The following is a 27,711-nucleotide window of genomic DNA, read 5'->3' as shown; positions in this document are numbered from 1 at the left end:
TAGTTTTAGTGAAATAACATCATCCTTCAAATGGAATTAATGCTTATTTTTTACTAGGTTATTACTAGTTTGGTTGTTTTGTTAAAATTTCACTTAGAATTTTGTATTTATCTATAATTTTATAAGAACTATAAGCCTAAGGGGTTAATTTCATGTATGTATTTTAGTATCACTGTATATGCAAATAATTTAACACTTGAACCACGTGAGAATTTTTTTTTCTCCAGAAAAGATTTCTGAACAATTTGTAAGTTTCAGAAACAGTGAATTAGAATATGTGGTTATACATCTAACCCTTTGAAATCCAGTCTTTTTCCTGATCTGTTTTTTTTCACTTATTACACATACATATAATGATTTTTTATGGTATATTGATTGTAGTAAGTAAGGTACTTATATTGAGGCTTAAAATTATCTGTAGGAGTAGTGTTGATTGAATTTGTAATTTTGAGTTCAAGTTTCTACTTCTTTAGGATATTGACATTGTGTAGATACTGAATATCATTTAGTTTCATAGAGTGAAATTAACCTTAAACAAAAAACATGACCTGGAGGGAGGGAGAAGGGGATTAAGGACCACTATAGTTAGCACTCACAGTATAGGTAGGTCATGGGGAAGGCAGTATAGCACAGAGAAGACAAGTAATGACTCTATAGCATCTTACTACACTGATGGACAGTGATTGCAATGGGATATGGGGGGAATTGATAATATGGGTGAGTGTTGAAACCACAATGTTGCTCATGTGAAACCTTTGTAAGATTATATATCAATGATACCTTAATTAAAAAGAAAAATCATGACTTGAAGGAATACTTATTTTTATATTGAAATTTGAAGATCAGTTCAGTCTTGGTTTAATAGTGGCTAATTTAAAAAGATATGATTGATAGTAATTTAATATAAGTTAATCATCTTAAGTTATTAAAAAGAGAAGATATATTTTCCATTTTAAGAGGAACTACTTTTACCATTCTATGAGTATGAATCAGTAACAGCTGAAGATCTGATCTTTGAATGTGGCAGGGTTGGAACTCTTTCAAAATAGAAGTATAGCCAATTTTCAAGAAAAATCACAATGTTTCAGTTTTGAACTTTAATGTATTTGGAACATATGCAGCAGAACATTTTCTTCTTTCTGCCTTCTGCCAAACTAATTATGTATGCCACATTGATTTTTCCCTTATGTTTGGGAAGCTCAAGTATATGGTAGAATAAAGTATTGTCTGATTCACATTCACCAGTTTTAATGGTAAGATCAAGATGGGACATATTTAAGAGAGATTTTGTAATTTTCTCTCAAAGAAAATATATGCAAAAATTAAAATGTTCTATTTACTCAACTACTGAATACCCACTATATGCCAGACTCTATTACTAAACCTGAGTGATACAGTGAACAGGACAGCTGCCCCTGCCCTCACAGAGCTTATATTCTAATAGGGGCAGTGGTGATAGGTGGTGGGGATTTCGGATTCATACATGACCTGTGGATAATAAAACACATAATGGGAATAAGATACCTTAGCTGAGATTGGAATGATATGAAGATTTTGGAGGAGAGAAGTCAGTAGCCCCTGAAATGGGAAAGGTTTGGCATAATCCTGGAACAGAAAAATGGCCATAGTGTGGAAGGAACATAGTGAATGTGGGTGGTAGGGGCTGAAGTTAGAGACACACTGAACTTCTTAGACCAGGTAAGGGGTTTTGATTTTCCTCTAATAATAATGGGGGAGTCACTGGAGGGTTTTAAATGAGAAAGTTTAATAATCTGACTTACCTAAGGAAGATCACTCTAGTGGCTATCAGGAGAATGAACTATAAGATGTAAGAGAGTGAGAGTGGAAGTGGGAAGCCAGATAGGGCACCACCCCAGCTTCTAGTCAGGAGATGGTGGTGACTGGTATTAGGGAGATGGAGGAGAGCCATCAAAGAGTGATTAGACTGAAGATGTACTCCTGTGGTGCCCTGATTGCACTTGCTGATGAATTGCTTGTTTTCATACTTGGGATTCTGAAAATTAAATTCCATGGAATATCGTAGTTTAATATTGAGAATGTCAAATATTACTAAAATTTATTTTTATATATTTGGGGAGAACAGTGTAGCTCCCTTACCTTCCTTTTACTGTACAGCATAAAGTATGCTCTACTGGGAAAAAAATTTAGTAATTTAAAGTTCCCCAGATAAGTTCATTCCAAATTGCTCTAATTTCTTTACTTTCAAACTTATACTGTAAAAAGATATGAAAAACATAATTAAAGCTCTTTTAAATATGTACTCTAATTATTTTGAATTATTTTTAATGAAGAAAAAAATGAACGTATTTGCCGCATGATATAAATAAAGTGTATCTGTTTTTATCTTTGGCTTTATTTTAAGAGTGTATTTACTGGAATTTTTTTTTTCTAGTCACATTGTTCTGATGCTTGCAGATGATATGGCGTGCAACCCTAGAAATCCCAAGCCAGCTACAGTGTTTAGTCACAAGAATATGGAACTCAATGTGTATGGAGATGATGTGGAAGTGGATTATAGAAGTTATGAGGTAAATTGTTTAATTTAGCAACATTTAAAAAATGTAGTTGTTGTTACTTTTAAGCTCTAAAATAGTGGTATAATAAAATAGTCTTATTCTTCTCCTTTAAACTTTGTACATAATTGTCACTGAAGCCTTGACATAATTCTGTCTCTAGTAAGGAAACAATATATGAATAAAACTTTTACAATGTGACCATTTCATATATGTATCTAGGATAGAACAATTTCATCTTTGCTTCTATATTAGAGTATTCTAGTGAGGTTTCATGTATCAACTTTGCTTTACAGTAAATATATTGTATATTTTTCAAATTCAATCTAAAATTTCAAGTTTTAGATTTTTAATAAACATTAATTATGAAAAAATTTAAATGACTAACAAAAAACTCACCTATATTTCCACTACTTGGCACTACTTTTAATTTTCTTCCAATGTTTACATATATATGTATGTTTAAAATTAAAATGTGAATCTGAAAAAAATGGCATCATACTTTCTCACTTTGAAATTTCATTTTAAGTTTAATAGATTGTGAATACATTTAAATACATCAAAGTCTTTCCTGGTGAAGTCTTCCTCATAATCCTTCCCCTTTTAACAAGCTAGTTTCCTGTGTTTCCAGACCTGTTCTGAAGCAATTATAAAAGCATATCTATCTCTTTCTAGGCTGTAAGCTGCTTGAAGACATGACCTATTTCATATGTATTTTATACCTAGCAAGTATCTATAGCTCTTTGAAGGCATTCAAAAAATGTTTGTTCAATGATTAAATGAATGTTGGACATTTTACTAGTTTAGTCATCATAAACTGTGGACCAAAAATATCCCTTCCTTGTTAACCAAGAAGAAATCCTATCAAAACATTTAGCATTTTGCTCTCTTTTGGGAAAAATGTAAGCTAAACATTACATACATACATACATACATACACATATACATTTACATACTTATGATCTAGGGAAAAGTCAGTAGGAAAGCCGGACAGATTTTCTACTTTTTAATATAGATCTGTACAATTTTAAATATGTTTTCAAAGACTCACAGAGGTCCAGAAATACCAGGTTGGGAAATGTGGTTTAAAGTATTATGAATTTTTTATATGTTAAAGGTATTCCTAATGAGATTTAGGAAAGAAAAATGCATTAAAAATTCAAAGGTACATAATTTGGAGATTTTTTTATAGACCTTTTCTTATGGTTTTATTTTTATGATTTATTATGGACCTTTCATGGTAAATCTAGAATTGACTAAGTAGCTGCATAGATTAACTGTAATAGTTACAATGTTGCTGAATTTATTTAAAAGTTTGTGTGTTTTGTATCCTCCCAAAGAAGTATTTATAAAGACTGATGAATAATTTTTAATTTTTTGGCAATACTTTGCATAGCATTTAAAGTTTTAAATTTATAAGTAACTTATTTTTACCAAGATAGTTTTTATGTGTTAGTATTTAAGGTTTTTTTTTTAAGTGGAATCAAAGTTACCTTAATGTATATATTTAAATAAATAAATCGAGTTACATTTCTCTTTGTGTTTTATTTTCAGTTTATGCTGAGTAGAACATAGAGAAAGAAGGAAAGTTTTTGAAAGAAAAAAAATTCAGGTTTCTACAGGTTCTATTCATCTGATTTCTCATTTTTTTGTTTAGGTAACTGTGGAGAATTTTTTACGGGTATTAACTGGGAGGATCCCACCTAGTACTCCTCGATCAAAACGACTTCTTTCTGATGATAGGAGCAATATTCTTATTTATATGACAGGTAATCTCAGAATTTAGATATTTAATAATAGAATACAGTGTGACTCTTTTCAAAAGAAATCTGCATGGAAAAAATTTAAACACCTTAAATTATTTTTGGTTAAAATACTTATTTGTGTAGTTCTCTTATCTCATAATATATAACAACTTGGAATTATATTTGAAAACAGTATAACATTTTGTGCTGTCCCTTAGTTTCGTATGACTAATTTTTTAACTATTGCCCTGATTAAGCTTATTACATCTTACTCGGTATCTTGCTCTAGCCTCTTTGCCTTTAGTTTTGTCTCCTGTTAATCATCCTACTAAAGTATTTAATAGAAATTGCAAATCTGTCCCTCCTCTGCTTCAGACTTTAAAATGGTTTTCCATTGATGTAGTGCTAAATTTTAGAGTGCATTAGGATTACCTGAATGCAGTTACTTGGGTTTTTTCCTAGAATTCTGATTTAGTGTTGGTCTGGGGTGGGACTCATGAAACAGCATTTTAAGTATACTTCCCAAATATGAGTGCAGTAGTCTTCTGTCTATACTTTGAGGAACTTTAGAGATAAAAGTCCTCCATAATATAATTTAGTTACATAATTTATTTAGTTTTGTGTGTGTGTGTCACACACACAACACACACACACACACACACACACACGCATATGTATATTTATATGTATATGTATATATTTAACTATATTATTTAGTTAATTTTAGTTCTTACACTTTTTCTGACTCCCTTCCAAGCATTTGACAGATCCTGGCCTCCAAACATTTGATTAAGCTATTGCTTTTGTTATTTGATGTCCTTTCAGTTCACTTTGCCTACCTGATTATTCCCTATCTTTTTAGTCTTAGTACAGGAGTCTCTTCCTTTGGTGATTTTCTCTTCTAAGTCTACAGTCTCCTATGTCTCTGTTGCTTGGGACAATCCCAGTGTATATCTGTTGTCCTAATGTAATTACTAACAGTGCCTCCTTTCTCCCTCAGAAGTGTCCTGGTATGAATAATACATTTTATAATATCTCTAAGACATTCCTCATCTCCTTAGCTGGTGTAGGCTCTCCTCTTTGCGTCCCCATATTAATTCATAGTTTCTATCTTACCATTTAACTCATTATTACTTTCTTATTTGGATATTTATTGCCTTCATTAGATTTTGAAATCCAAGATGTCATTGCTAATTTGTTTTTCATCTTTTTTTCCAATATCATACAGTAATATTCAGTAAATATAAATGTTGATCTAATAATATTTAAAAATTTTTTCATAGGGCATTTCATTCAACTGATGATGAAACAGGTACAGAATGATTCTTAGATGTCACACAGCAGGACAGTTACTCCTACTTAGTGGTTTACTTTATCCATCATGTTGCATTTATTTACAGCTTTTAAAATGCAGTCGATTTACAAACTTTATGTTTATAAATCCAGCAGAGTTAATGGAGTAAGGAAAAATTTCATTTTAGTTTATCTGACAGTTGAAAGAAATTTTCAAGCTTTTGTGGCAAGTAGGATGAAGTACAGTCTTATAGCTTAGCTTTATTTGATGTGCTAAAGGTTCTATGACTTTTTTCTGAGTCTGTTGATACTCCTTCAGGATAAGTCCAGGTATAGAGGAAATTCCAGTAGTATAAGATAAGATTTGGTAAACTGTGGCCCATGGAAGGGCTGCCCGTCTTGGAAATAAACACATTTGCATCCATTTGTTTTACATATATCATCTCTGGCTGCTTTTACACTGTAATGGCAGAGTCAGTAGTTCCAACAAAAACAATATGGCCTACAAGCCTAAAACATTTACTGCCTGGACCTTCACAGAAAAAGCTTACCTACTGATGTAAGAGAATAGGAGGGCTGATAACTATGATAAAATGATAAAAGCGAATATGTATTGAGGCTTACTATACATCAGGCAATGTTCTGATTCATGTGTATTAATTAATTTCATCTTCACAGCAACCGGAAGATGTAGGTGCTAAAGCTCAGGGCTGTCACTTGTGGTTGTGTGGGTGTGCATTACATACAAGTGTCTGGCTAGGGCTGAGTGGGAACTGAAATGTAGTATGTGTTTACACTTAACTAAGCTGGCCTATGCCTGCCGTTGAGTTGTGTCTAATGGAAGGGAGAGGTATTTTTTTCCTCCTGCAAAGGCATGGCTGCTAACCACGTTTGAGCTCATAGGCCTGCATATATCCAGAGGGAGTACTGAAATAGACATATTTTTCTACTTTGATGCCCAGTGGGAGGTACCTTTTAAAAATCTACACAAAAGGAGTTGTATAGGCATACTAATGATGGTCTTATTGATACTTTTCTCACTTTACAGCTAAGGAAACTGAGGCATAGAAAGATTAAGTTATTTGCCTAATTTTACTCAGTCATTAAGTGACAGAACTAGTATTTGAATCCAGACAGACTGGTTTATCATGCATTATAAATGTCATAATCTTCTGGTCAACTCTCATGAGACAGTGGTGGACGCTAGTAAAAACATCAATTTAGGCAAGAACTGCACTTTCTAGTAGTATAACATTCCAAGTATGCACTAAATAGTAGTCGCATGCCATGGGACTAGCCATGAGCTTTTCTAGAACTGAATGATAGCAAAACTCTTAAATATTATATCTACTACTTTTTTAAAATAGTCTATTGTTCTTTTTAATTGGTATAATAGAAAATTAAATTTGTTTCACCGTACTTTTTATTTTAGAGTGTAAAATAACAAATGATATTAAAATATTGCCATGAATGAAGTAAATGTTTATGTCTGGATATATGCAGTTTGCATTAAGAAAATGTGTCTATTTGATTTTTTGACTCTTCCTACAAGGACATGGTGGAAATGGCTTCTTGAAATTCCAAGATTCTGAAGAAATTACCAACATAGAACTTGCAGATGCCTTTGAACAAATGTGGCAGAAAAGACGGTAATTAGTAACTGACTACTTTTCTTAAGATAAATTAGCCCTAATTTTTCCATGGTTAGTAGATTTGTAGATCTTATTTTATGAGATTTTAACTTACTATAATAATTTCTTTTGCCCTTTTTGATTTATGTCTATTATTTCTAACAGACTGGATTATTTTTAAAGAAAAACTCAGGGTTTTTAAAGAGCATGAAAAAAGTTAACTTTTAAAGATCTTATTTCTTATTATTTAGTATCAATTTTAGAGGAAATAAGCATTCCACCAACCAAGTTCCCCATTATTCAGGGGGATTATGCACATATTTCCAACTCGTACCTATTTTTACTTTTTTACTTTTTGCACATACTCTGGCCCTCCGTATGATAGCAATGCATTATTTCTTCTTTGAGAAAAAATACTGGAATAACCATTAGGATAAAATTAGTAACAACTCACATTAAGGGTGATGTATTGTTAGTAATCCACGGTAAGCACCCCTTTAGTTGAATGTTGAATGAATGAACTTAAGTGAATTTAAAGTAGCAAAACAACTGCTTTTAACTTGATTACCTTCAAGAAACCCTTATGGGTTACTTTTCAAACATATGGCACAGAGGGGAATATGATGCTTATTTTGCCTTCCAAGTGTTTAAAATCCAGTGGAAAAGAGACACAGCACACAACTGTGCTACAAATTAAATGTTATAAATACTGAATTGTAAGCATAAGCAGAATGTATGGAGGTGTTGAGGAGGAAGCTTTTTCTAGGTATTGGTTTCATCTTATTCATAGCTTACATTTATTTGATGCATATTCAGTACTGGCCACTGTGTTTTACATGTATTGTCTCTTTTAGTTTTAATAACAATTCCATGAGGTAGATATTATTGTTATCCCCATTTTTGCAAGTGAGTAAATTGAGGCACAGATAGCCTTGATTTTTTGCTTGCCAAACTACACAGCTTGTAAATGCTGCACTAGGATTCACGCCCAGTGGTCTGACCCAGAGCTTACTCCCTTATTTGCTGTACTGCCTTAGATGTTTCTGATCCTCAGGGGCCTCCACAGATTTTGTGTCAGAACAAATGTCTCATATTAATTGTGCCTTCCATCACCTGCTTAAATACTGTGTTCCAAGATCAAATGCTTTCTTTTCTAGTGTTAGCTATTTATCTGGATCCAGTGTCAGAGAGAAACCTCTGAGAAAAAGGATCTGCTCTCCACTTTCACGTTCACTAGCTAGGCAGCTCATTCTAAAACATAGAGCTGATTATGTTATTCTTTCAATTAGAAAAAGCCTTTGGTGGCTTCCTCAAACTTAAAGGATAAGATCCAGACTTCATATGGAATACTTTACAGATTAACCCTATCCTATCTTTTTGAAACTATTTTCTCTCTATTTCTACAAATTTACTATAAATCCTAGCTACACAGTACTATTCCCCTTTTACCAAACATTTGTGCTTTTCCACATTTAGGTGCCTTAGTACAAGCTTTTGCTTCTGCTCCACTGTGCTGTTCCTTTCTCTGTCAGACAAAATAATAACTCCCCTTCACTGCCCATGTCAGACATCACCTTTCTCTCACCTGCCTTTCTTTACAGTCTCTTCTGTTCCCTTCTCACTGACACCTTCGATTTGTTACACTCTAAAATCTTTGAGGTCAGGGACTGTTGTATTCCCAGTTTAGTGTCAGACACATTGTAGGCTGTCAGTGAATATTTGCAACCCTTACCACATTATAGCTTAGTTATGCATTTATGTGTCTGTCTTCCAGCTAGATTTTAAGCTCTTTGAGTATGATGACTAAGTCAATATTTTTTTCTTCTGAACTTAGCTTAGTTTCTAGGACAGTATGGGTGCCAAATAAGTTTTTTTAATTGAATGTGCATGTGGATTCTGAATCATGTGGCATAAATAAGGGAGAAAGAAAGAGTTGGGACAACTGGTACTTGGTAGTACAACCACTACTCCCTGTAGAGATAGTTCCCCTGGTTAAGATTATACCTTTAATATATCTAATGTCAAATTTCTATTGGGAATTCTACAGAAAACTCTCACATTTTGAACTAATGAAATGACTATGATATGACTTTAACATCTTAGGTTATAGAAGCATTGTAAACGTATTAGTGTATGATTAACAGCATTATTTATGTCAAGGATATTACCACTTTTCTTTCAGCTACAATGAGCTACTGTTTATTATTGATACTTGCCAAGGAGCATCCATGTATGAACGATTTTATTCTCCTAACATAATGGCTTTAGCTAGTAGCCAAGTGGGAGAAGATTCACTCTCGGTAGGTGTGTTTTTCCCATTTAAACTGCATTGTCTTTGGAATTCATAGCTATTTCTGAAATCACTTACATGTCTTAGGTATATATCTATTACTTCTTATTCCTAGACTTTTAAAAACCTTAGAAGGACATTCTGATTTCATTTAAAGCACTTTCTTTTAATGATGCTATTAGACATACACTGTTTTTTTTTTCTTCGCTTAAAACATTTTTTTTGAGGTATAATTAACATACAACATTAGTTTCAGGTGTACAGCATAATGATTTGGTATTTGTATATATTGTGAATGATCCCCACAATAAGCCTAATGAACACTGGTCATCATATATGGTAAGAGATTTTTTTTTCTTGTGATGAGAACTTTTAAGAGCGAATCTCTTAGCAACTTTCAAATATACAACACAGTATTGTTAACTATAGTCACCATGCTGTACATTACATCCTTGTGACTTACTCATTTTATAAATAGAAGTTATTAATCTTTTAATTCCCTTCATCCATTTGACTCACTGTCAAAACTGCCCCCTCCCCACATTTCCCACCCCCAATCTCTCGCAATCACCAATCTGTTTTCTATTACTATGAGTTTTGTAGTTTCATGTATAAGTAAGATCATATGCTTATTTGTCTTTGTCTGACTTACTTAGCATAATGCCTTCAAGGTCCATCTATGTTGTTGCAAATTGGTGAGATTTTATTATTTTTTATGACTGAATCATATACCATTGTGTATGCTTTGCTTTTCATAGCACCAACCGGATCCTGCAATTGGAGTCCACCTTATGGATAGATACACATTTTATGTCTTGGAATTTTTGGAAGAAATTAATCCAGCCAGCCAAACTAATATGAATGACCTTGTAAGTATTTGCTCAATTGAAAATAGTACAAAGATATGCTTAATGTGATAAATGAAGTCTATTATTCCTCCTCTTCCTAAGGTGCGTATCTTATGTTGAATGGTGGCCTTTAAACCATTTTGCATCTTCCTTTACAGTAGTATCTCCCTCTTTACTGCAAGAGGCCTAAAGCCTTACTTAGCTCAGTTAACTTGCTCTTCCTTGAGGTACTTTTCCATTTTCATTCATTTGCTCATGCTCTTTTACCTATCAGAAATACACATTTAAAAAATTCACCTATTGAAATGTTACCTATTGTTCAGGAATCAAATAAGATCCTACCTCCTTCAGGAAGTCTTCCTCTATTCTTCCCTGTTGGAATTTATGTAAGATAAATAAGGCTTTTCAGAGCCTTATTTCGTTGGTACTGTATGTCATAGACTGCCTTCTTTTTGGATTCACTAATTTAGTGTGAGTGTCTCTCTTACTTAATGGGAAGTTCTTAGAAGAGAGGGACATTCTCTTACATATTTTTGGGCACCCAAAACTTGTAGTACAGTGTTTTGACATGGTCTGTTGAATTTAATTCAATTTTTTTCCTAACTTTTCTGGATTGATTGTATCTTTTGAAGTAAATCTACTTTGAAATTGCTATCAAAAGTAGGCATAATAAAAAGCTTGAAACATTCTAGAGGGTAATTACTGTGTGTCAGTGACTTTCACTATTTTTCCCACTAATTTATACGTTGTTCATTCATTCACAAATGTTTTTTTGAGTTTTTGCTGAGTGTCAGGCACTGGCTATACCCTAGTGAAAGAGGCAGACATTTTCCTTTACTTTTTGGAGCTTTGGAGTGAAGGGGAGGCTGAGTAGACAGGGCTCTGGACTATAGCACTCCAGCCAAGCAGCTTTGCATTGATCTCTTTCATTCTGTAGAAACCTTTTAGGTACATTTTTATTTATTACAGGAGTTCTGCAAAATTCTGAAAACCACTGCTATGAGCTATCAAATTTGATAACAATAGAACTACTTACTGCATTTTGAAGGATATATATTTTGATGCTTATTAAATCAATATGAATTGAATGTTTAAAAAAAACTTGTGATAATGCTATTTTAACTGTGGGAAAATTATAGTGACCTAAATTCTAGTTATTTCAATTTTAAAGTTTATTCCCATGTTTGGATTATACATTATATATTTTATGTAACACATGACATGCTATCACATGTGCATATGCTGAATTAAAAAATTTTCTATGAATTTTTTTAATGGAATTTTTCTATGAATTAAAAAAAATACTTCTATGAATTTTTAGAAAAATAGTTCTACCATTGAAATCATACAGGAAAGACTGAAGAAGCTATGTTTTTAGATGTTCACAATTGCTGTTTCATTTTTAATAAAACTTCCTCACTAATATCTCCTCCCATCTCCTTTTTTTATTGAATGCTGATTATTTTAATCTTGTTCAGTAAGAATAATACATTTCCTTGAAGTTAAAAAGTACAGTGATTTGACATATTTCTAGATGTTGTATAATACCTATGTTCTGTTGGATTATGTGTTTAGTAATAGTGAGGTTTATGACTATTAGCTGTTTTCAGAGAACTACATTAGGTGCTCAGGAAAAGCAAAATTAGACGATTTGGAGCTTAGCCACTTAGTAACAGTTGAAGAGCACACTTATAGAGCATCACCTGTTAAGTGAAGTCTCTGTATCCTGCCAGTAATGTTCTTTCCTCTGTGAACATAAAACTCTTGCTGTGTACCTTTATTATGTTTTTATATTTCTTGGTAATTATATTTATTATGGTCCCTCAGGCTTTGAGCTTCTTTAATAAGATTTATAAGGACCTTGCTTTATGCATCTTACTACCCACAAAACTCAATTGTAGTACCTGGTATTTGTAGATGCTCAGTGAATATTTAGAATGAATGAAAGGTCATGACAACAGTACACATTTTTATGGTTCCTTTAAATTCAATGGGATTTGTGGCTAAATTTTTTCTTGGAGAGGTAGCTTTTCAGGTTTGAAAGAAGAAAAGAAGTATAGCATACTGTAGGAAAATGGAGTATCTCCATAGGCACAGAAACTGGATTACTAGATGATCCTTGTCTTTGGTAATAAACATATAACCTGGCTAGACTGTATGAATTCTGTAAGTGAAGGAGACTACTGAAAGTTAAGCCAAGTAATTGAAGGACCTTGTGGGTCATTATGTTGCTGAGGCTAAGGAGATCAGATTGATATGATAAACATCCTTGAGGGAAGGAATAACTTCATAAAAGTGAAACTGATTATTTTAGCATTAAAGAAGGTAATATTAATTCAGTGTTTCCCAAGCTCACTCAGTTATGGTTTGCCTGCTTTTTCTGCTGATACCTAATAAAGCCCACCAAGTTGCTCAATAGGAATGCCTTCAATATACTGAACTTCAAATTTTTTGTTTGTTTTACTTTGTTTCTTCAACCTTCCATCTGTTTGGTCCTTCCTGTTTGACCTTTTACTTTCTTGAGCTTCCCCCGCCCTTTTTTCCTTCTTTGATTATTTGTTATTGGTAAGCCTAAACGAGAGTATCTGCAAATTGCTTAGTGTAATCTTTGGAACTCTTTGCTTCATAAATTATAGCTGCTGTGCCCGCCTCCCCCTCCCCGACCATGTTGGTGAATAGCTACACAGATGGTCTTGTCTTCACAGATGGGCAGTACTCGGGGCCCTCACCCTTACTAGCAGGCCTGTAAATTTTCTTCCTGTATCCTGCGCTAACCATGGTTATTTGCCTTACACATCTCTGCAGCTGTTCCTTTATTAGGAATGTTCTTATTTCCCATATGTAATCTTCCTTTTCCTGAAAAAAAAAACATCTTAAGTCCCACTCTTTTTTCTTAACCCTCAAACTGAGAAGTTTATCCTTTTCTGAAGAAGATCTTGTGACCTTTCTTCTATGTTTTTATGTTTATCCATCTGTGACTAGACTTAAAAGCCTTGAGGACAGGACCATGTCTTATGAGTTTTTGTATCCTCTTTTTTTGTGTGGAATATAACATTATGAAATATATGTGATAGATACTTTTTATGCTTTGCTGAGTGAGTATGTGTCTGTCCTCAGTAATTCATGGGTGTGGAACATTAGGGATAAGATTAACATAGAAAATATTCTGAGATCTGTATAGTGATGAAGTTGTGCTTTTCAGATTGTATTCTTCAGAGCACTAGAGTGTGTACAGGTGCCCTGGGTTTATTTTCATTATGGATAAGCTAAGAAAATTACTTGATGTATATAGAATGGTTTATACAGGTTCACATCATGAGAGTAAGAGGGAATACCTAGTGGGGAGGCTGTGGTTCAACTTCCTACAGTCCAGAGCAGCTTTTCTTTTATCTTTTCTATATATTGGGTTGCTATGTAATATTTTATTTGAACTTGAAGCTTGAAGGAAGCACTATGATTACAAATGTTTAAAAAATCCATTCTTGTAGAGCACCCCACTGAAGTTGATATGGAAAAAAAGCAAAGTTCTCTTGTCATAGTGTTACCTTTGAATTCTGTAGGTTTAAGTGTTCAAAGTATACTTTGTAGTGTATGATTCAAAAAAGCAAATGTCTTTTCCCCTTCCTAGCCAGCTTCCTGTTTAATCATTTGTTCTAATGTCTGTATAGCTTTCTTAAAATTGCTATCATAGCAATGAAACTTGAATCTTTAGAATCAGTAGATTCTTTAGGTCGGGAGAGCTTTAAAAATACACTACAGTAGACTATGTTGTATTTCTGGGTTTAATAAAAGTTGTATGCATATGTAGGCATGTGTGTATTTATTATCATTATACATATTTCAGTTTCAGGTATGTCCCAAAAGTCTGTGCGTGTCTACTCCTGGACATCGCACTGATCTTTTTCAGAGGGATCCTAAAAATGTTCTGATAACTGATTTCTTTGGAAGTGTACGGAAAGTGGAAATTACAACAGAGACTATTAGTTTGCAACGCGATTCAGGAATCACGGAAAGCAGGTATGCATGTTCAATTATTGTTTGAATAGAATATTTTAGTCCCAAAATTTGTAAATTTTTATGTAACATATTATTATGAGATAAAAGTTGGTGTTTGTAAATAAAATTGCATATTTCTACCCATTCTTTACTTTATGTAGGCCCTGTGCTTTTCAGATTTATGGGCAAATGCTATAAATATCAGTGGAAAGCTAAAACATGGTTAGGACTATGATGTAGTTGTAGAGTACAGTGTTTGTAGTAGTGTGATTTGAAACTTGCTAAAAAGGACTACAACTTTTCTTGTAACTTGCTTTTCTATCAATGGAGATATATATAGTGGTTCAGAAAACCTTCATGAAAGAGCAGGTATGTGAATGTTTCAATATTAATACTCTAATGAGTGTGTATACTGTCACCTATTGCAGAAGAAGGTATTAAATGATGTGACAGTGAATAAAGAAGGGCAGCTGGGCATTTAGAGTGTCATAAGGGCCTAGGTATCTGGCAGATACAAGGCAGATGAACACAGAAGAGAGAAAGCCAGTGCCAAAAGAATATCTGTGGCAAATATGTACTTCAAACTGTAATACATTTTCATGTTCAGAATTTATTTGGGCTCCAGCAATCTGATTAGTTCTCTGACTGCCATGTATTTTGGTTCCTAGGGTCTAGGTGGTTTGTGAGCCTGGTTCAGTCATATTTCTGGCTTTTCTGAGTATTGTATCCTATCGATCTGGAAGAGTTTATCTGGGGCTGTTGTAAACTTGGAGTTTATTTAGGATTTCTTTAGGGGCTCCTGGTACTTCATTAGGGAAAGGAATGAGAGGTATAAGCCAGATACTCCCCTCATGGAGAGTGGTTTATGAGGGAGTGGTGAGGGTGCTTGTAAGCACATGTGTGTAGGGGTGTGTGTGTGAGTGTGAGAGAGAGATGGAGAGAGTATAAGAGAAATTGGTTGATTTTGGTTATGTGAATTTTAGAAATATTTACAATGTTTCGTTTGCTTTCTCATAAAAAATTTTTAAAGGCAGAATGCTTTGTTTGGATTAAATAGTGTTTTAGTTAGTCAGTAGCCACTTTCTTGAAAAATATAGATGATATATTTTACTAGGCATTAAACTTTGTTATTTGTGATTGTCTAATGCTGTCTATTGGAAACTCATACTCCAGAGAATTTTTCTGGATTGCCAAATGGCAACATATAAATTACTCTCAAATTTGAGAATTTCAAAGATTTGTGATTGTGCTTATGTATGTTTTAGGAATAAATTTAAAAACTAGTACAAAAAGTGAAGGGCCCCCACCAGTAAGATGGCGACTTCTGGCTTCTCTTCCGGGTCCTCAGTTCCCGACGGCGCCACCTAAAGACCAATCACCTCTCTCCCCCCTCCCACTCCCAGCACCTAGCCAATAGCCACCTGCCCCGTAGAAGTAACACCACAATCACCCCATGCCCCTTCCTATATAACCCAGCACCTTTCCCTAATAAAGCGGAATTCTCCGGTGAATTGCTGCTGTGTGTCGCGCCCTTCCTTTCATTGGTGCCGAAACCCGGGAGGCGGGACACCCCAACTGGGCCCCGTCTTCCCCCGACACCAGCAGCAGCTTGCCCTCTTCCGCTTTTTCCAGCTCTGGCTCCTCACACTCACCACTCCTCTTTGGCCTTTATGTAAATTTTCCCCCAGAGTGGGCCACTCTTCCCCGAGCTATCGCAGTGCCATTGACCATGATCGTCCAGCAAGGCCCTGACGCTTGGGGACGAGGAGGGAACTCTCCCCGCCTTAGGCCTTCACGGCTGCGGCGGACCCTCAGGCCCCCCTCCAACAGCCATAAACGAGGTGACTCCTTTGCGGATGAGAACGCTCCCTTCCCCCCCCTCCTCCTTCCGTTCCTTCCGCCGAAAACTCCTAGTACTAGGTACCTCGGACTCCCGCACTCTGCCTTCTTAGAGAAGTCTGGGTGACGACTCACACTTCCTAAGAAACCGACTCGTATATGAGTTTCCGCAGACCACCAAGGATCACCGGGGACGCCCTTTGTCTCCTTGCGGTCTGCTCCCAGTCCGAGGATCTCCGTTCGTCTTCCCCTGTTTGTCTCCTTCTCTGTCCTTTAGCCATGGGAGCCTCCTCATCCCTCCCTGAAGGTTCACCTCTTGAATGCCTGCTCAAGTATCTAACTACCCTCTCCCTGACACCTGATATAAAACCAAAACTTCTCCGCAAATACTGCTCCCAAGATTGGCCGACATACCCCTAGACAATAACAACCAATGGCCCGCAGGGGGAACTCTTGATCCTAACATCACTCATGATCTCTTTAACTACTGCCAGCGCCTGAAAAACTGGAAGGAGATTCCCTATACCGAAGCTTTCCGCCTCCTCCCCCCGCCCCCCCCAAGTTCTCCTAGCCTGCAAGCCGTCTCCCCCGCAGAAGCCTCCCGTTCACTCCCTTTCCCCTCCTCCTCCCGCCTCCCTCGCCACTGCCGCCGCCTCCTCCCCCCACTTCCCCCCAAGTTCTCCTAGCCTGCAAGCCGTCTCCCCGCAAAAGCCTCCTGTTCACTCCCTTTCCCCTCCTCTCCCACAACAGCCCCTCCCCCTTCCTCCACCACCATCTCCTCCCCCACCTCACCCCCCTTGCAGTTCAAGTCTGAGCCTTTCAGCCCCCCTCTAACTAAGTTCCAAGAGCCTCCTCTGTCTTTGCCCCCATCACCTGTTTCTCCCCCACAGACTGAGCCTGAACCCTTCAGTCCTCCTCAGACTCAGTCCTGAGGGCCTCCCAAAATTATCACCCCCCACTCCAGGAAGTAGCAGGATCCGAAGGCATGTGCGTGTTCACGTCCCTTTCTCCTTAAGAGATTTAGCCCAACTGGAGAAACGCCTAAGTTCCTTTTCCACTGATCCCACAACATATATCAAGGAGTTTCAATGAACCCTCCAGTCATACAGCCTCACACATCATGACATTTTCATGCTCCTGGCCAATACCCTCCTTCCTGAAGAGCGCAGACGAGTTTGGGACTTCGCCCAAACGCACGCCGCCTAAACCCATAGGACTGAACCCACCTATCCCCCTGGCCCCACCGCTGTCCCCGAACAAGACCCACACTGAGATTATAACACCACCGTGAGTCTCCGCTCTCAAGATATCTTCGCCTGCTGCTTAATAGCAGGTCTGAAAAAGCAGCTCATAAATAGTCAATTTTCAAAAGCTCCCTCCGAGTTCTTAGACAGACTCACCCAAGCCCTATTACAGTATACCAGCCTGGACCCAGAAACGCCTGATAGGAGACATGTCCTTATGACATACTTCCTAGCTCAAAGCTACCCCGACATTAAAGCTAAACTCAAAAAGTTAGAACAGGGCCCCGCTACCCCACAGACTGAGATCCTCACAGTGGCCTTTAAAGTCTTCCATAACCGGGAGGAGGAGAAAGAACGCCGTAAACAAAAGGCTGATCAGGCCAATTTCCAAATGTTGGCCCAGCTGATAAAACCACAACCTGGGCGCCCCTCTACAAACAAGCCCCCCGCCCCCCAGGAGCTTGTTTCAAGTGCAGAAAAGAAGGGCATTGGTCAAGGGCGTGCCCCTACCCCAGATCTCCTATCACCCCATGCCCCAGATGCCACAAGAAGGGCCACTGGAGGTCTGATTGCCCAGCCACCCGAAGGGGAGGCTGGATGAACAACCCCCATCCTAAGCCTGCCGTAGTGGGGCTGGCAGAAGAAGATTGACGGGGCCCGGGGGCTTCTCACTCGACTATTTCCATCACCAAACAGGAGCCCAGGGTTACCTTAATAGTAGACGGTTGCCCCATCTCCTTCCTCCTAGATACAGGAGCCACCTTCTCAGTCTTGCGGGAATACCGGGGCCCTACCACGCCTGCCATTACTCCTATAGTCGGGGTAAGAAGTAAACATATTTTCCCATTAAACCCCCCCTCTTTTATGCACAATCCAAGACAATCCCATACCTTTCTCTCAATCCTTCCTGGTTATGCCCCAGTGTCCCATCCCCTTACTAAGACGGGACATCCTTTCTCTCCTCCATGTTTCCATAACTATATCCACTCCCACAGCCCCCAGTACTCCCTTTCCAATGGCCCTCATAGCCGATGACCCCCCTCTACCCAATGAAAGCTCCAGTTCCGCCCTCATACACCCTGTAAATCCCAAAGTTTGGGACATTACAAGCCCCTCCGTGGCTCTATGTCCTCCTGCCTCTATCAAATTACATGACCCCTCTCAGTATATCTGTCAGGCCCAATACCCACTAACCACTTTAGCCCTCATAGGCCTCCAACCCATCATTCAAGATCTTTTAAACAAAAATTACCGCAGACCCACTCACTCCCCGTTTAATACCCCCATATTAGCTGTTAAAAAAACCAACAGATCTTTCCGCCTCTTCCAAGACCTTCGCCTCATCAACATGGCCATCGTCCCTATCCATCCCTTAGTCCCAAATCCATACACCCTTTTATCGCTGCCCTGCCTTGGCCTCCCGAGACCCCTCCTCCCAAGATTTTTTTCGCCTTCACCTGGACGGACCCATACACAAGACATTCTGAACAACTCACTTAGACAGTTTTGCCACAAAGCTTCCGAGTCCACCTTATTACAATATGTGGACGATCTTCTACTCTGCAGTCCCTCGTGGGAACAGTCTCAACTTGACACTGCCTCCCTACTTAACCTTCTAGCTTCCAGAGGTTACCAAGTATCCCCCGTCAAAGCTCAAATCTCTTCCCCTTCTGTCACTTACCTCAGATTTCTTCTATCTCAACAAAGAAAGTCCATTACCTTAGATAGAAAACGGCTCCTCTCTGACCTGCCCAGTCCCAAAACCAAGACAGAAATCCTTTCCTTTCTAGGCCTGGTTAAGTATTTTAGAGCATGGATCCCTAACTTCTCCCTGTTGGCAAGACCCCTATACGACCTCAGCAAGGGCGCTCCTGAAGAACCATTATCCTCCTCACCCCGACACTCCTTCATTAAGCTCCGTGGAGCCCTTGTGGAAGCCCCAGCTCTCCATCTTCCTGATTTGTCGAAGCCCTTCTCATTATACATTCATGAGAGGTCCAGTCAAGCTCTAAGAGTCCTAGGCCAATATTATAGCCCATCCTTTGCCCCAGTAGCTTACCTTTCCAAGCAATTAGACCCCACAGTTCGGTGATGGGCCCCCTGCCTACGGGCATTAGCCACTGGACAGCTCTTGCAGAAGGAAGCTCATAAACTGACATTCAGGGCGCCCCTTACCATTCTGTCCCCACATCACCTAAAGGATCTCTTAACCTACAAAAGTTTACAGACTCTTCCTCCCTCCAGACTCCTGACCTTACTGTCCTCTTTCCTCCAAAATCCCGTTCACCTCCTTTGCCGTCCATACCTGAATCATGACTTTTTCCTCCTTTACCGCTCTCTTGCTTTTTCTCCTCATTCCTATTGTCTTCCCCGCCACCCCAGCCTCCTTTGTATGGCGATTCAAAGTAAGACAGACTTACACACAGCATCAAACAAAAATTACTGCCCTCATTGCCACATCAGACTTGCCCTCTGAAAGGCTGCTCTGAGCCTTTATACCTCCACTTTCCTCCCTCCACCGAAGTGTTCACTAGCAGCTACCTTTATTCTCCCTACCTCTGCTTCCTCTATGACCAAAGACAAGCCTATTGCAGGTGATGGCAAGACACCTATGGGGGATGTCCCTACTGGTCTTGCGCCATTCACTACATGAGTAACTCCCAGTACCCACAGTATTACTCCTCCAACTGTTTCATGAAATACCCCAACGGCTCATTCTCCTTATCAATCCCAGATCCCTGGGACTCTTATGGGCCACCGGGGTCACAGCCTCAGTTTACTATGGGGGGGTCCTCGACCCCCCACAGTACCCTTCATATCTCTCGAGAGTATGTTCCCTCTCACTCCCAGATCTCTTAAGTTGCATCAGATATCGGACATTCCAAAAAAGTCATTATCCAAACTCTTGACGGCACTTCTTCATGTTCTTATTCCTCCTACTCAGTTACAGCTTATTCAAGACACCACCATCTTTCTCAACCACACCCTCAACACCGCCAATTGTTTCTTGTGTGCATCACTACAGCGCCCATTGCTGGCCGCCGTGCCCCTTAATATTTCCAACTATTCCTTCAATGCAGAAGGACAACCCCTCCGCCCCCTGGCAGACATACCCCTATGAGAACCAGAATACGCAGATAATCTCACCATCCACCACTGTGTAGGCCCAGTTCCACCCCCCTCCAGCACACTTCATTGCCTCTCTATCTACACCCCTACCTCCGGCTCTAAGACTTTCACTCAACCGGGACACTTCTTTTGGTGTAATGGCAGTCTTTTCAACTCACTGCCTCCCAACTCTTATATACCCTGCATTCTCGTCACCCTAATCCCACAGCTTACACTTTACAGCATGGCAGAATTTCTTGAGCTCCAACCTCCCTTGCCCTCGTGCACAAAAAGGGCTGCTTTCCTTCCCATCATGGTCGGTATCTCTTTGACCACCTCAGGCATTGGGGCAGGGTTTTCGAGAAGAGCCTTGGGTCACTCTCTATGGTCAATTAAAAATCTCAACGACAAACTTGAGGGAGCCCTGACATCCACTGCTGATTCCCTGGCCTCTCTCCAAAGACAGGTCACTTCACTAGCTAAAGTCACCCTTCAAAACCGGTGGGCCTTAGATCTGCTTACAGCCGAGAAGGGGGCACCTGCGTCTTCCTTCGGGAAGAGTGCTGCTATTACATCAATGAATCCGGCATTGTGGAAACTGACATTACCAAACTCACCGACCTTGCCTCCAGCCTCCACTCTGCTTCCAATTCCAACCCATTCTCTTCAGTACTAACAAACCCCCTCCTTACCTAGCTCTGGCCCGTTGCAGGCCCCATAATAATCATTCTTCTCACCTGTCTCTTCTTACCCTGTATAATAAAGTTAATCAAATCCCAAGTCGGAAAAATCTCTAATCAAACTTTCAACCAGCTTTTACTCAGGAGCTACCAGCTTTTAGCCACAGAAGATCCCTCACCCTCATGTAACCTCCCCACCACACGCTGAGATGGACCCCTCTCTCCGCTGGAAACTGTTCCTGGAGACAATGGCCGCAGACGCCTGACTTCTGACACCCGTATCCTCTTGGCACCATTGGCATCAACAAGTCCTCGACCTATAGTTACAAGAAACCTTCTAGAAGTGGACTATGAAGAAGTCCACATCTACTCGTCCTTACTGTGGGGAGTCCTGTCAACCCTTTCCCCCCAATCCTCAAGCCCTCACTCCCTTCTCCGCCCCCGTTCAGCAGGAAGCAGTCAGAAAGAAAGCAACGTCCACAACCCCATAGAGGAGAAAGGGAGGAATGAAGGGCCCCCACCAGTAAGATGGCGAACTTCCGGCTTCTCTTCCGGGTCCTCAGTTCCCAATGGCGCCACCTAAAGACCAATCACCTCTCTCCCCACTCCCACTCCCAGCACCTAGCCAATAGCCACCAGCCCCGTAGAAGTAACACCACAATCACCCCATGCCCCTTCCTATATAACCCAGCACCTTTCCCCAATAAAGCGGAATTCTCTGGTGAATTGCTGCTGTGTGTCGCTCCCTTCCTTTCAAAAAGTATATCTTCTGAAGATCTAAATGTGATATTATTATTATTAATTATTTCTATTCTGGATATTCAAAGCCTTGCATTTTTTCTTTTCTACTTTCCATAGCTATTGGCTTAAAAAATATTTTTTAAGGCAACAGATGATATCCTACAGCAATATGACCTTTCTCCTATAAATTATCTCCATGTATTAGTTTGAGAGCAAAAGTTAAATGGTGCTGAAGATGATTATAACTTTAATGGAGGATAAATTACTTTTAGCATCAAAGCCTATACCAGGCACTGTTGAATTAGAGCACCCTCTAGTGTTTATAAATATAGTTTACTTAGGATATTGCTTACAGATGGTTTCATGGTTACTGGTACATGTTATCCAATTAATTTAGGAGAATTAAGTTCCCAGTATGCTCCAGGAACTTAGATATTGAGTAAGTTATAGTCATATAGTTGCTAACAACACTTTGTTTCTGCATGTGTCTTACTAATTATGTCAATTTATTTGCAAAAGCAAATGATGTACAATAGGGCTGATTACAGAGCTTGGCTTATATAACTTGATTCTAAAGTAATTCATCTGAGGATACATACGTTGACTTTTGATAACTGTGCAGACTAAACAGCCTGCCCTCCTGAAGGAGATGGATTTTCTAGAATCTAGTAATGTGTCAGCATTACTCAGATTACCAGTTTTGTGTCCTTTCTATACAGGGAAAATAGCCTCCAGCTTGTAGATATAAAAAAAATAGCTACATTTTAATGTTGACAAAATGTAGCAGTCTAAATTCTTTAGGCATTGCCCAAGAGAAAAACAGAATCCAGGACAATATAAACTGTAAACACTCAACTTTTATCTTGGTTGGCTAGATGAAAATTTACCTAGTGTGACTTTTGCTTTAGGTTCTAAATTTAGGTACTTGATGCCATTTATGAATTTTTTGTTCTTTTGTTGTTATACCAGAATTTTTTTTCTCTCTTGAGGCAGTCTTTAGCAATTGAAAAATTTTGAGTCTAGTAGGAAATTTGAGATTGTACTCTTGTATTACAGACCTCCAACAGAGGGGTGAATATGGCCTCATCAAGGTCAGTCTGTATTTTGAACACCAGATTAGGACTCTTTCAAGGGCTTGGTGAGGAAGTCCCCACTTCATACAGGAGGTCAAAGACCAGAGAGTTGGTGCCACATTCATATTTTGGGCACTTTTTATGTGCTTCATGCTTTATATAGCACATTAGGACTGTTGAGCTGTAAATAAGAGAATCCTTCCCGAACTAGCATGATTTTCTTACTTGTTATATACAGATATTCTGTATTTTATGGAACTCAAGGGCAGACCCCAGTAAGGGACTGGAATCAGGAACCACATATCAGCCAGAAATATGGGCAATGGTTCCTCCATCTTGTTGTTTGTTTAGTCTTTTCTTTCTCTGCTGCTCTGGCCATGGAAGGGATAGAATGTGTGCACAGTACTATGTGGAGATTTAAATCTCTTCTGTTTATGATAAAGCCCAGATAGAGAATGAAGTTGCTTATTCTCCTTTCAAAGCTCCGCAGAGGGTTTCATGATCAGCTCAGCATGGGTCAGATGTCTTATCTGTGGTTGAGCTGGGCAGTACTGGGATCATATAACACAAATTCATGGATAAGATGAACCCCCAAAAAGGGTTTGGGAGCTAGGAAGATACCTTGAAGTATGTTTTTATTAATCTTGTTTAAATCACATAACTTGATGAAGCAGGTGTAATTTCCTCATTTTACAAATGACTGAACAGAGGTCTGAGAAAGGTTAAGAAATCTTCCTGAAGTCACACATCTAATGGTAAAGCCAAGATGTGAATCTAGAAATGCCCCATACTATAAAAATAAATTATTATTTTATTTTTTTATAGTTTACCCAGAATTACTTGGTTTGCTTTCTTTTAAAAGGATATAAAGTGTAAACATCAGTGCAATGAATTATCACAAAGCAAATACTCATGTAACCACCAGAGAAAAAAACTGAAAGCTTCTCCACCCTTGTGCCTCTTCCCAATCTCTACCCTCTCTTCCTAAAAGTTAACCATCATCCCAACTTTTATGGAATTTTTTTCTTGCTCATTTTAGTTGCATTATGTAAGCATACCCCCTCAACATTATGTTGATTCTTTTGCTAATATGTTTTTGGAAATCATTTATGTTGTGAGCAACTGAAGTTCAATTTGAGCTTTTAAAAATTGAGGAATTATTTATTTACATTAAAATTTTTAGTATATAGTTTTGAGTTTTAACAAATGCATACACTTGGATAATCACCATGCCAGTCCATCACCACAAGAAGTTTCCTTATGTCCTTTTTTATCCAATCCCTCCCTCATATCCCTGGAAGCCACTGATCTGTTTCTGTCCCCCTGGTTTTGCCTTTTCCAGAATGTCATATAGATTAAATCATATGTTCTGTACCCTTTTGAGTGTAGTTTCTTTTACTGGCATTATACATTTCAGGTTCATTCCTATTATCACATGCATCAGGAGTTTGTTCCTGTAGAATACAGTGGTAAAAAGGAACAAACTCCTGGTACATATGATAGAGTTTATAGATTCACCAAGTAAAGAACATTTGTTTTTGCTCTCCAGTTTTTGACAATTATGAATAAAGCCACTATAAAAATTTGCACACAAACATAATTCTTCATTTCACTTGAGTAAGCACATAAGAGTAGTTTTGCTGAGTCATATGGAAGTGCATGTTTACCTTTATAAGAAACTTCTGAACTATTGTCCATAGTCACTGTGCCATTTTACATTCCCACACATAATTGTTCCACATCCTTAGTTACACCTGATAGTGTCTTTTTTTTTTTTGGTATCATTAATCTACAATTACATGAGGAACATTATGTTTACTAGACTACCCCCATCACCAAGTCTACCCTACATACCCCATTAGAGTCACTGTCCATCAGTGTAGTAAGATGCTATGGAATCACTACTTGTCTTCTCTGTGCTATACTGCCTTCCCCGTGCCCCCCGCACTGTACATTATGTCTGCTAATAGTAATGCCCCACCTTTTTTCTCCTTATCCCTCCCTTCCCACCCATCCTCCTCCCCAGTCCCTTTCCCTTTGGTAACTGTTAGTCCATTCTTGGGTTCTGTGGGCCTGCTGCTGTTTTGTTTCTTTAGTTTTCTTCTTTGTTCTTATTCTCCACAGGTAGGTGAAATCATTTGATACTTGTCTTTCTCCACCTGGCTTATTTCTCTGAGCATAATACTCTCTACATCCACGTTGTTGCAAATGGTGGGATTTTTTTTCTTCTTATGGCTGAATAATATTCCATTGTGTATATGTACCACCTCTTCTTTATCCATTCATCTGCTGATGGACACTTAGGTTGCTTCCATTTCTTGGCTATTGTAAATAGTGCTGTGATAAACATAGGGGTGCATATGTCTTTTTCAAACTGGGCTGCTGCATTCTTACGGTAAATTCCTAGGAGTGGAATTCCTGGGTCAAATGGTATTTCTATTTTTAGTTCTTTGAGGATCCTCCATACTGCTTTCCCCAATGGTTGAACTAGTTTACATTCCCACCAGCAGTGTAGGAGGGTTCCCCTTTCTCCACAACCTCGCAGCATTTGTTATTGTTTGTCTTTTGGATGGTGGTGATCCTTACTGGTGTGAGGTGATATCTCATTGTGGTTTTAATTTGCATTTCTCTGATGATGAGCGATGTGGAGCATCTTTTCATGTGCCTATTGGCCATCTGAATTTCTTCTTTGGAGAAGTGTCTGTTCAGATCCTGTATCCATTTTTTAATTGGATTATTTGGTTTTTGTTTGTTGAGGGGCATGAGCTCTTTAGATATTTTGGATGTCAACCCTTTATCGGATCTGTCATTTATGAATATATTCTCCCATACCATAGGATGCCTTTTTGTTCTCTTGGTGGTGTCCTTTGCTGTACAGAAGCTTTTCAGCTTGATATAGTCCCACTTGTTCATTTTTGCTTTTGTTTCCCTTGCCTGGGGAGATACGTTCATGAAGAGGTTGCTCATGTTTATGTCCAAGTGATTTTTGCCTGTGTTTTTTTCTAAGAGTTTCATGGTTTCATGACTTACATTCAGGTCTTTGATCCATTTCGAATTTACTTTTGTGTATGGGGTTAGGCAATGAACCACTTTCATTTTCTTGCATGTAGCTGTCCAGTTTTGCCAGCACCAGCTGTTGAAGAGGCTGTCATTTCCCCATTGTATGTCCATGGCTCCTTTATCATATATTAATTGACCATATATATTTGGGTTAATATCTGGACTCTCTATTCTGTTCCCCTGTCTGTGGGTCTGTTCTTGTGCCAGTTGCAAATTATCTTGATTACTGTGGCTTTGTAGTAGAGCTTGAAGTTGGGAAGTGAGATCCCCCCTGCTTTATTCTTCTCAGGATTGCTTTGGCTTTTCAGGGTCTTTTGTGGTTCCATATGAATTTTAAAACTATTTGTTCCAGTTCATTGAAGAATGCTATTGTTACTTTAATAGGGATTGCATAGAATCTGTAGATTGCTTTAGGCAGGATGGCCATTTTAACAATATTAGTTCTTCCTAGCCAAGAGCAACAAGAGTTTCCATTTGTTAGTGTCCTCTTTAATTTCTCTTAAGAGTGTCTTGTAGTTTTCACGGTATAGGTCTTTCATTTCCTCGGTTAGGTTTATTCCTAGGTATTTTATTTTTTTGATGCAATTGTGAATGGAATTGTTTTCCTGATTTCTCTTTCTGCTAGTTCATCATTAGTGTGCAGGAAAGCCACAGATTTCTGTATATTAATTTTGTATCCTGCAACCTTGCTGAATTCTGATATTAGTTTTAGTAGTTTTGGAGTGTTGTCTTTATAGAGTTTTTTATGTACAATATCATGTCATCTGCAAATAGTGACAGTTTGACTTCTTCTTTACCAACCCAGATGCCTTTTATTTCTTTGTTTTGTCTGATTGCCATGGCTAGGACCTCCAGTACTATGTTGAATAACTGGGGAAGGTGGGCATCCCTGTCTTGTACCCGATCTCAGAGGAAAAGCTTGCAGCTTCTTGCTGTTCAGTAAGATGTTGGCTGTGGGTTTATCATATATGGCCTTTATTATGTTGAGGTACTTGCCCTCTATACCCATTTTCTTGAGAGTTTTTAATCATTAATGGATGTTGAATTTTGTTGAATGCTTTTTCACCGTCTATGGAGATGATCATGTGGTTTTTGTCCTTCTTTTTGTTGATGTGGTGGATGATGTTGATGGATTTTCGAATGTTGTACCATCCTTGCATCCCTGAGATGAATCCCACTTGATCATGGTGCTTGATCTTGATGTATTTTTGAATTCGGTTTGCTAATATTTTGTTGAGTATTTTAGCATCTATGTTCATCAGGGATATTGGTCTGTAATTTTCTTTTTTGGTGGGGTCTTTTCCTGGTTTTGGTATTAGAGTGATGCTGGCTTCATAGAATGAGTTTGGAAGTATTCCCTCCTCTTCTATTTTTTGGAAAACTTTAAGGAGAATGGGTATTATGTCTTCTCTATATATCTGATAAAATACAGCAGTGAATCCACGTGGCCCAGGGGTTTTGTTCTTGGGTAGTTTTTTGATTACCGATTCAATTTCATTGCTGGTAATTGGTCTGTTTAGATGTTCTGTTTCTTCCTTGGTCCGTCTTGGAAGGTTGTATTTTTCTAGGGAGTTGTCCATTTCTTCTAGGTTTTCCAGCTTGTTAGCTTATAGATTTTCATAGTATTCT

General features: G+C 38.4%; 1 protein-coding gene and 1 long non-coding RNA gene across 4 annotated transcripts in view; both read left to right on the top strand.

The window, feature by feature from the left end:
• Positions 1-27,711, top strand: part of PIGK (phosphatidylinositol glycan anchor biosynthesis class K) — a 128,006-nt gene that overhangs the window by 30,226 nt on the left and 70,069 nt on the right. For 2 of the 3 annotated variants that reach the window (XM_036890254.2, XM_057500338.1), the window contains 6 exons: positions 2,414-2,549; positions 4,192-4,303; positions 7,125-7,221; positions 9,386-9,503; positions 10,252-10,362; positions 14,186-14,358. In XM_036890254.2, the coding sequence (XP_036746149.2) occupies positions 2,414-2,549; positions 4,192-4,303; positions 7,125-7,221; positions 9,386-9,503; positions 10,252-10,362; positions 14,186-14,358 (747 nt within the window). Of the gene's footprint in view, positions 1-2,413; positions 2,550-4,191; positions 4,304-7,124; positions 7,222-9,385; positions 9,504-10,251; positions 10,363-14,185; positions 14,359-15,602; positions 15,838-27,711 lie in introns of those variants that run through there. The other variant, XM_057500339.1, reaches the window with a different exon arrangement.
• On the top strand, positions 17,021-21,934 carry LOC130683366 (uncharacterized). Its single transcript, XR_008997038.1, has 2 exons — positions 17,021-18,242; positions 21,342-21,934. It is a non-coding gene; the product is annotated as an uncharacterized LOC130683366 (long non-coding RNA).

The sequence above is a fragment of the Manis pentadactyla genome, chromosome 4 (genome assembly GCF_030020395.1).
Source record: "Manis pentadactyla isolate mManPen7 chromosome 4, mManPen7.hap1, whole genome shotgun sequence".
NCBI classification, from domain to species: Eukaryota; Metazoa; Chordata; class Mammalia; order Pholidota; family Manidae; genus Manis; species Manis pentadactyla.
The sequence above is the reverse complement of the archived record's forward strand: the minus strand, read 5'-3'. Positions and strand labels throughout refer to the sequence as shown.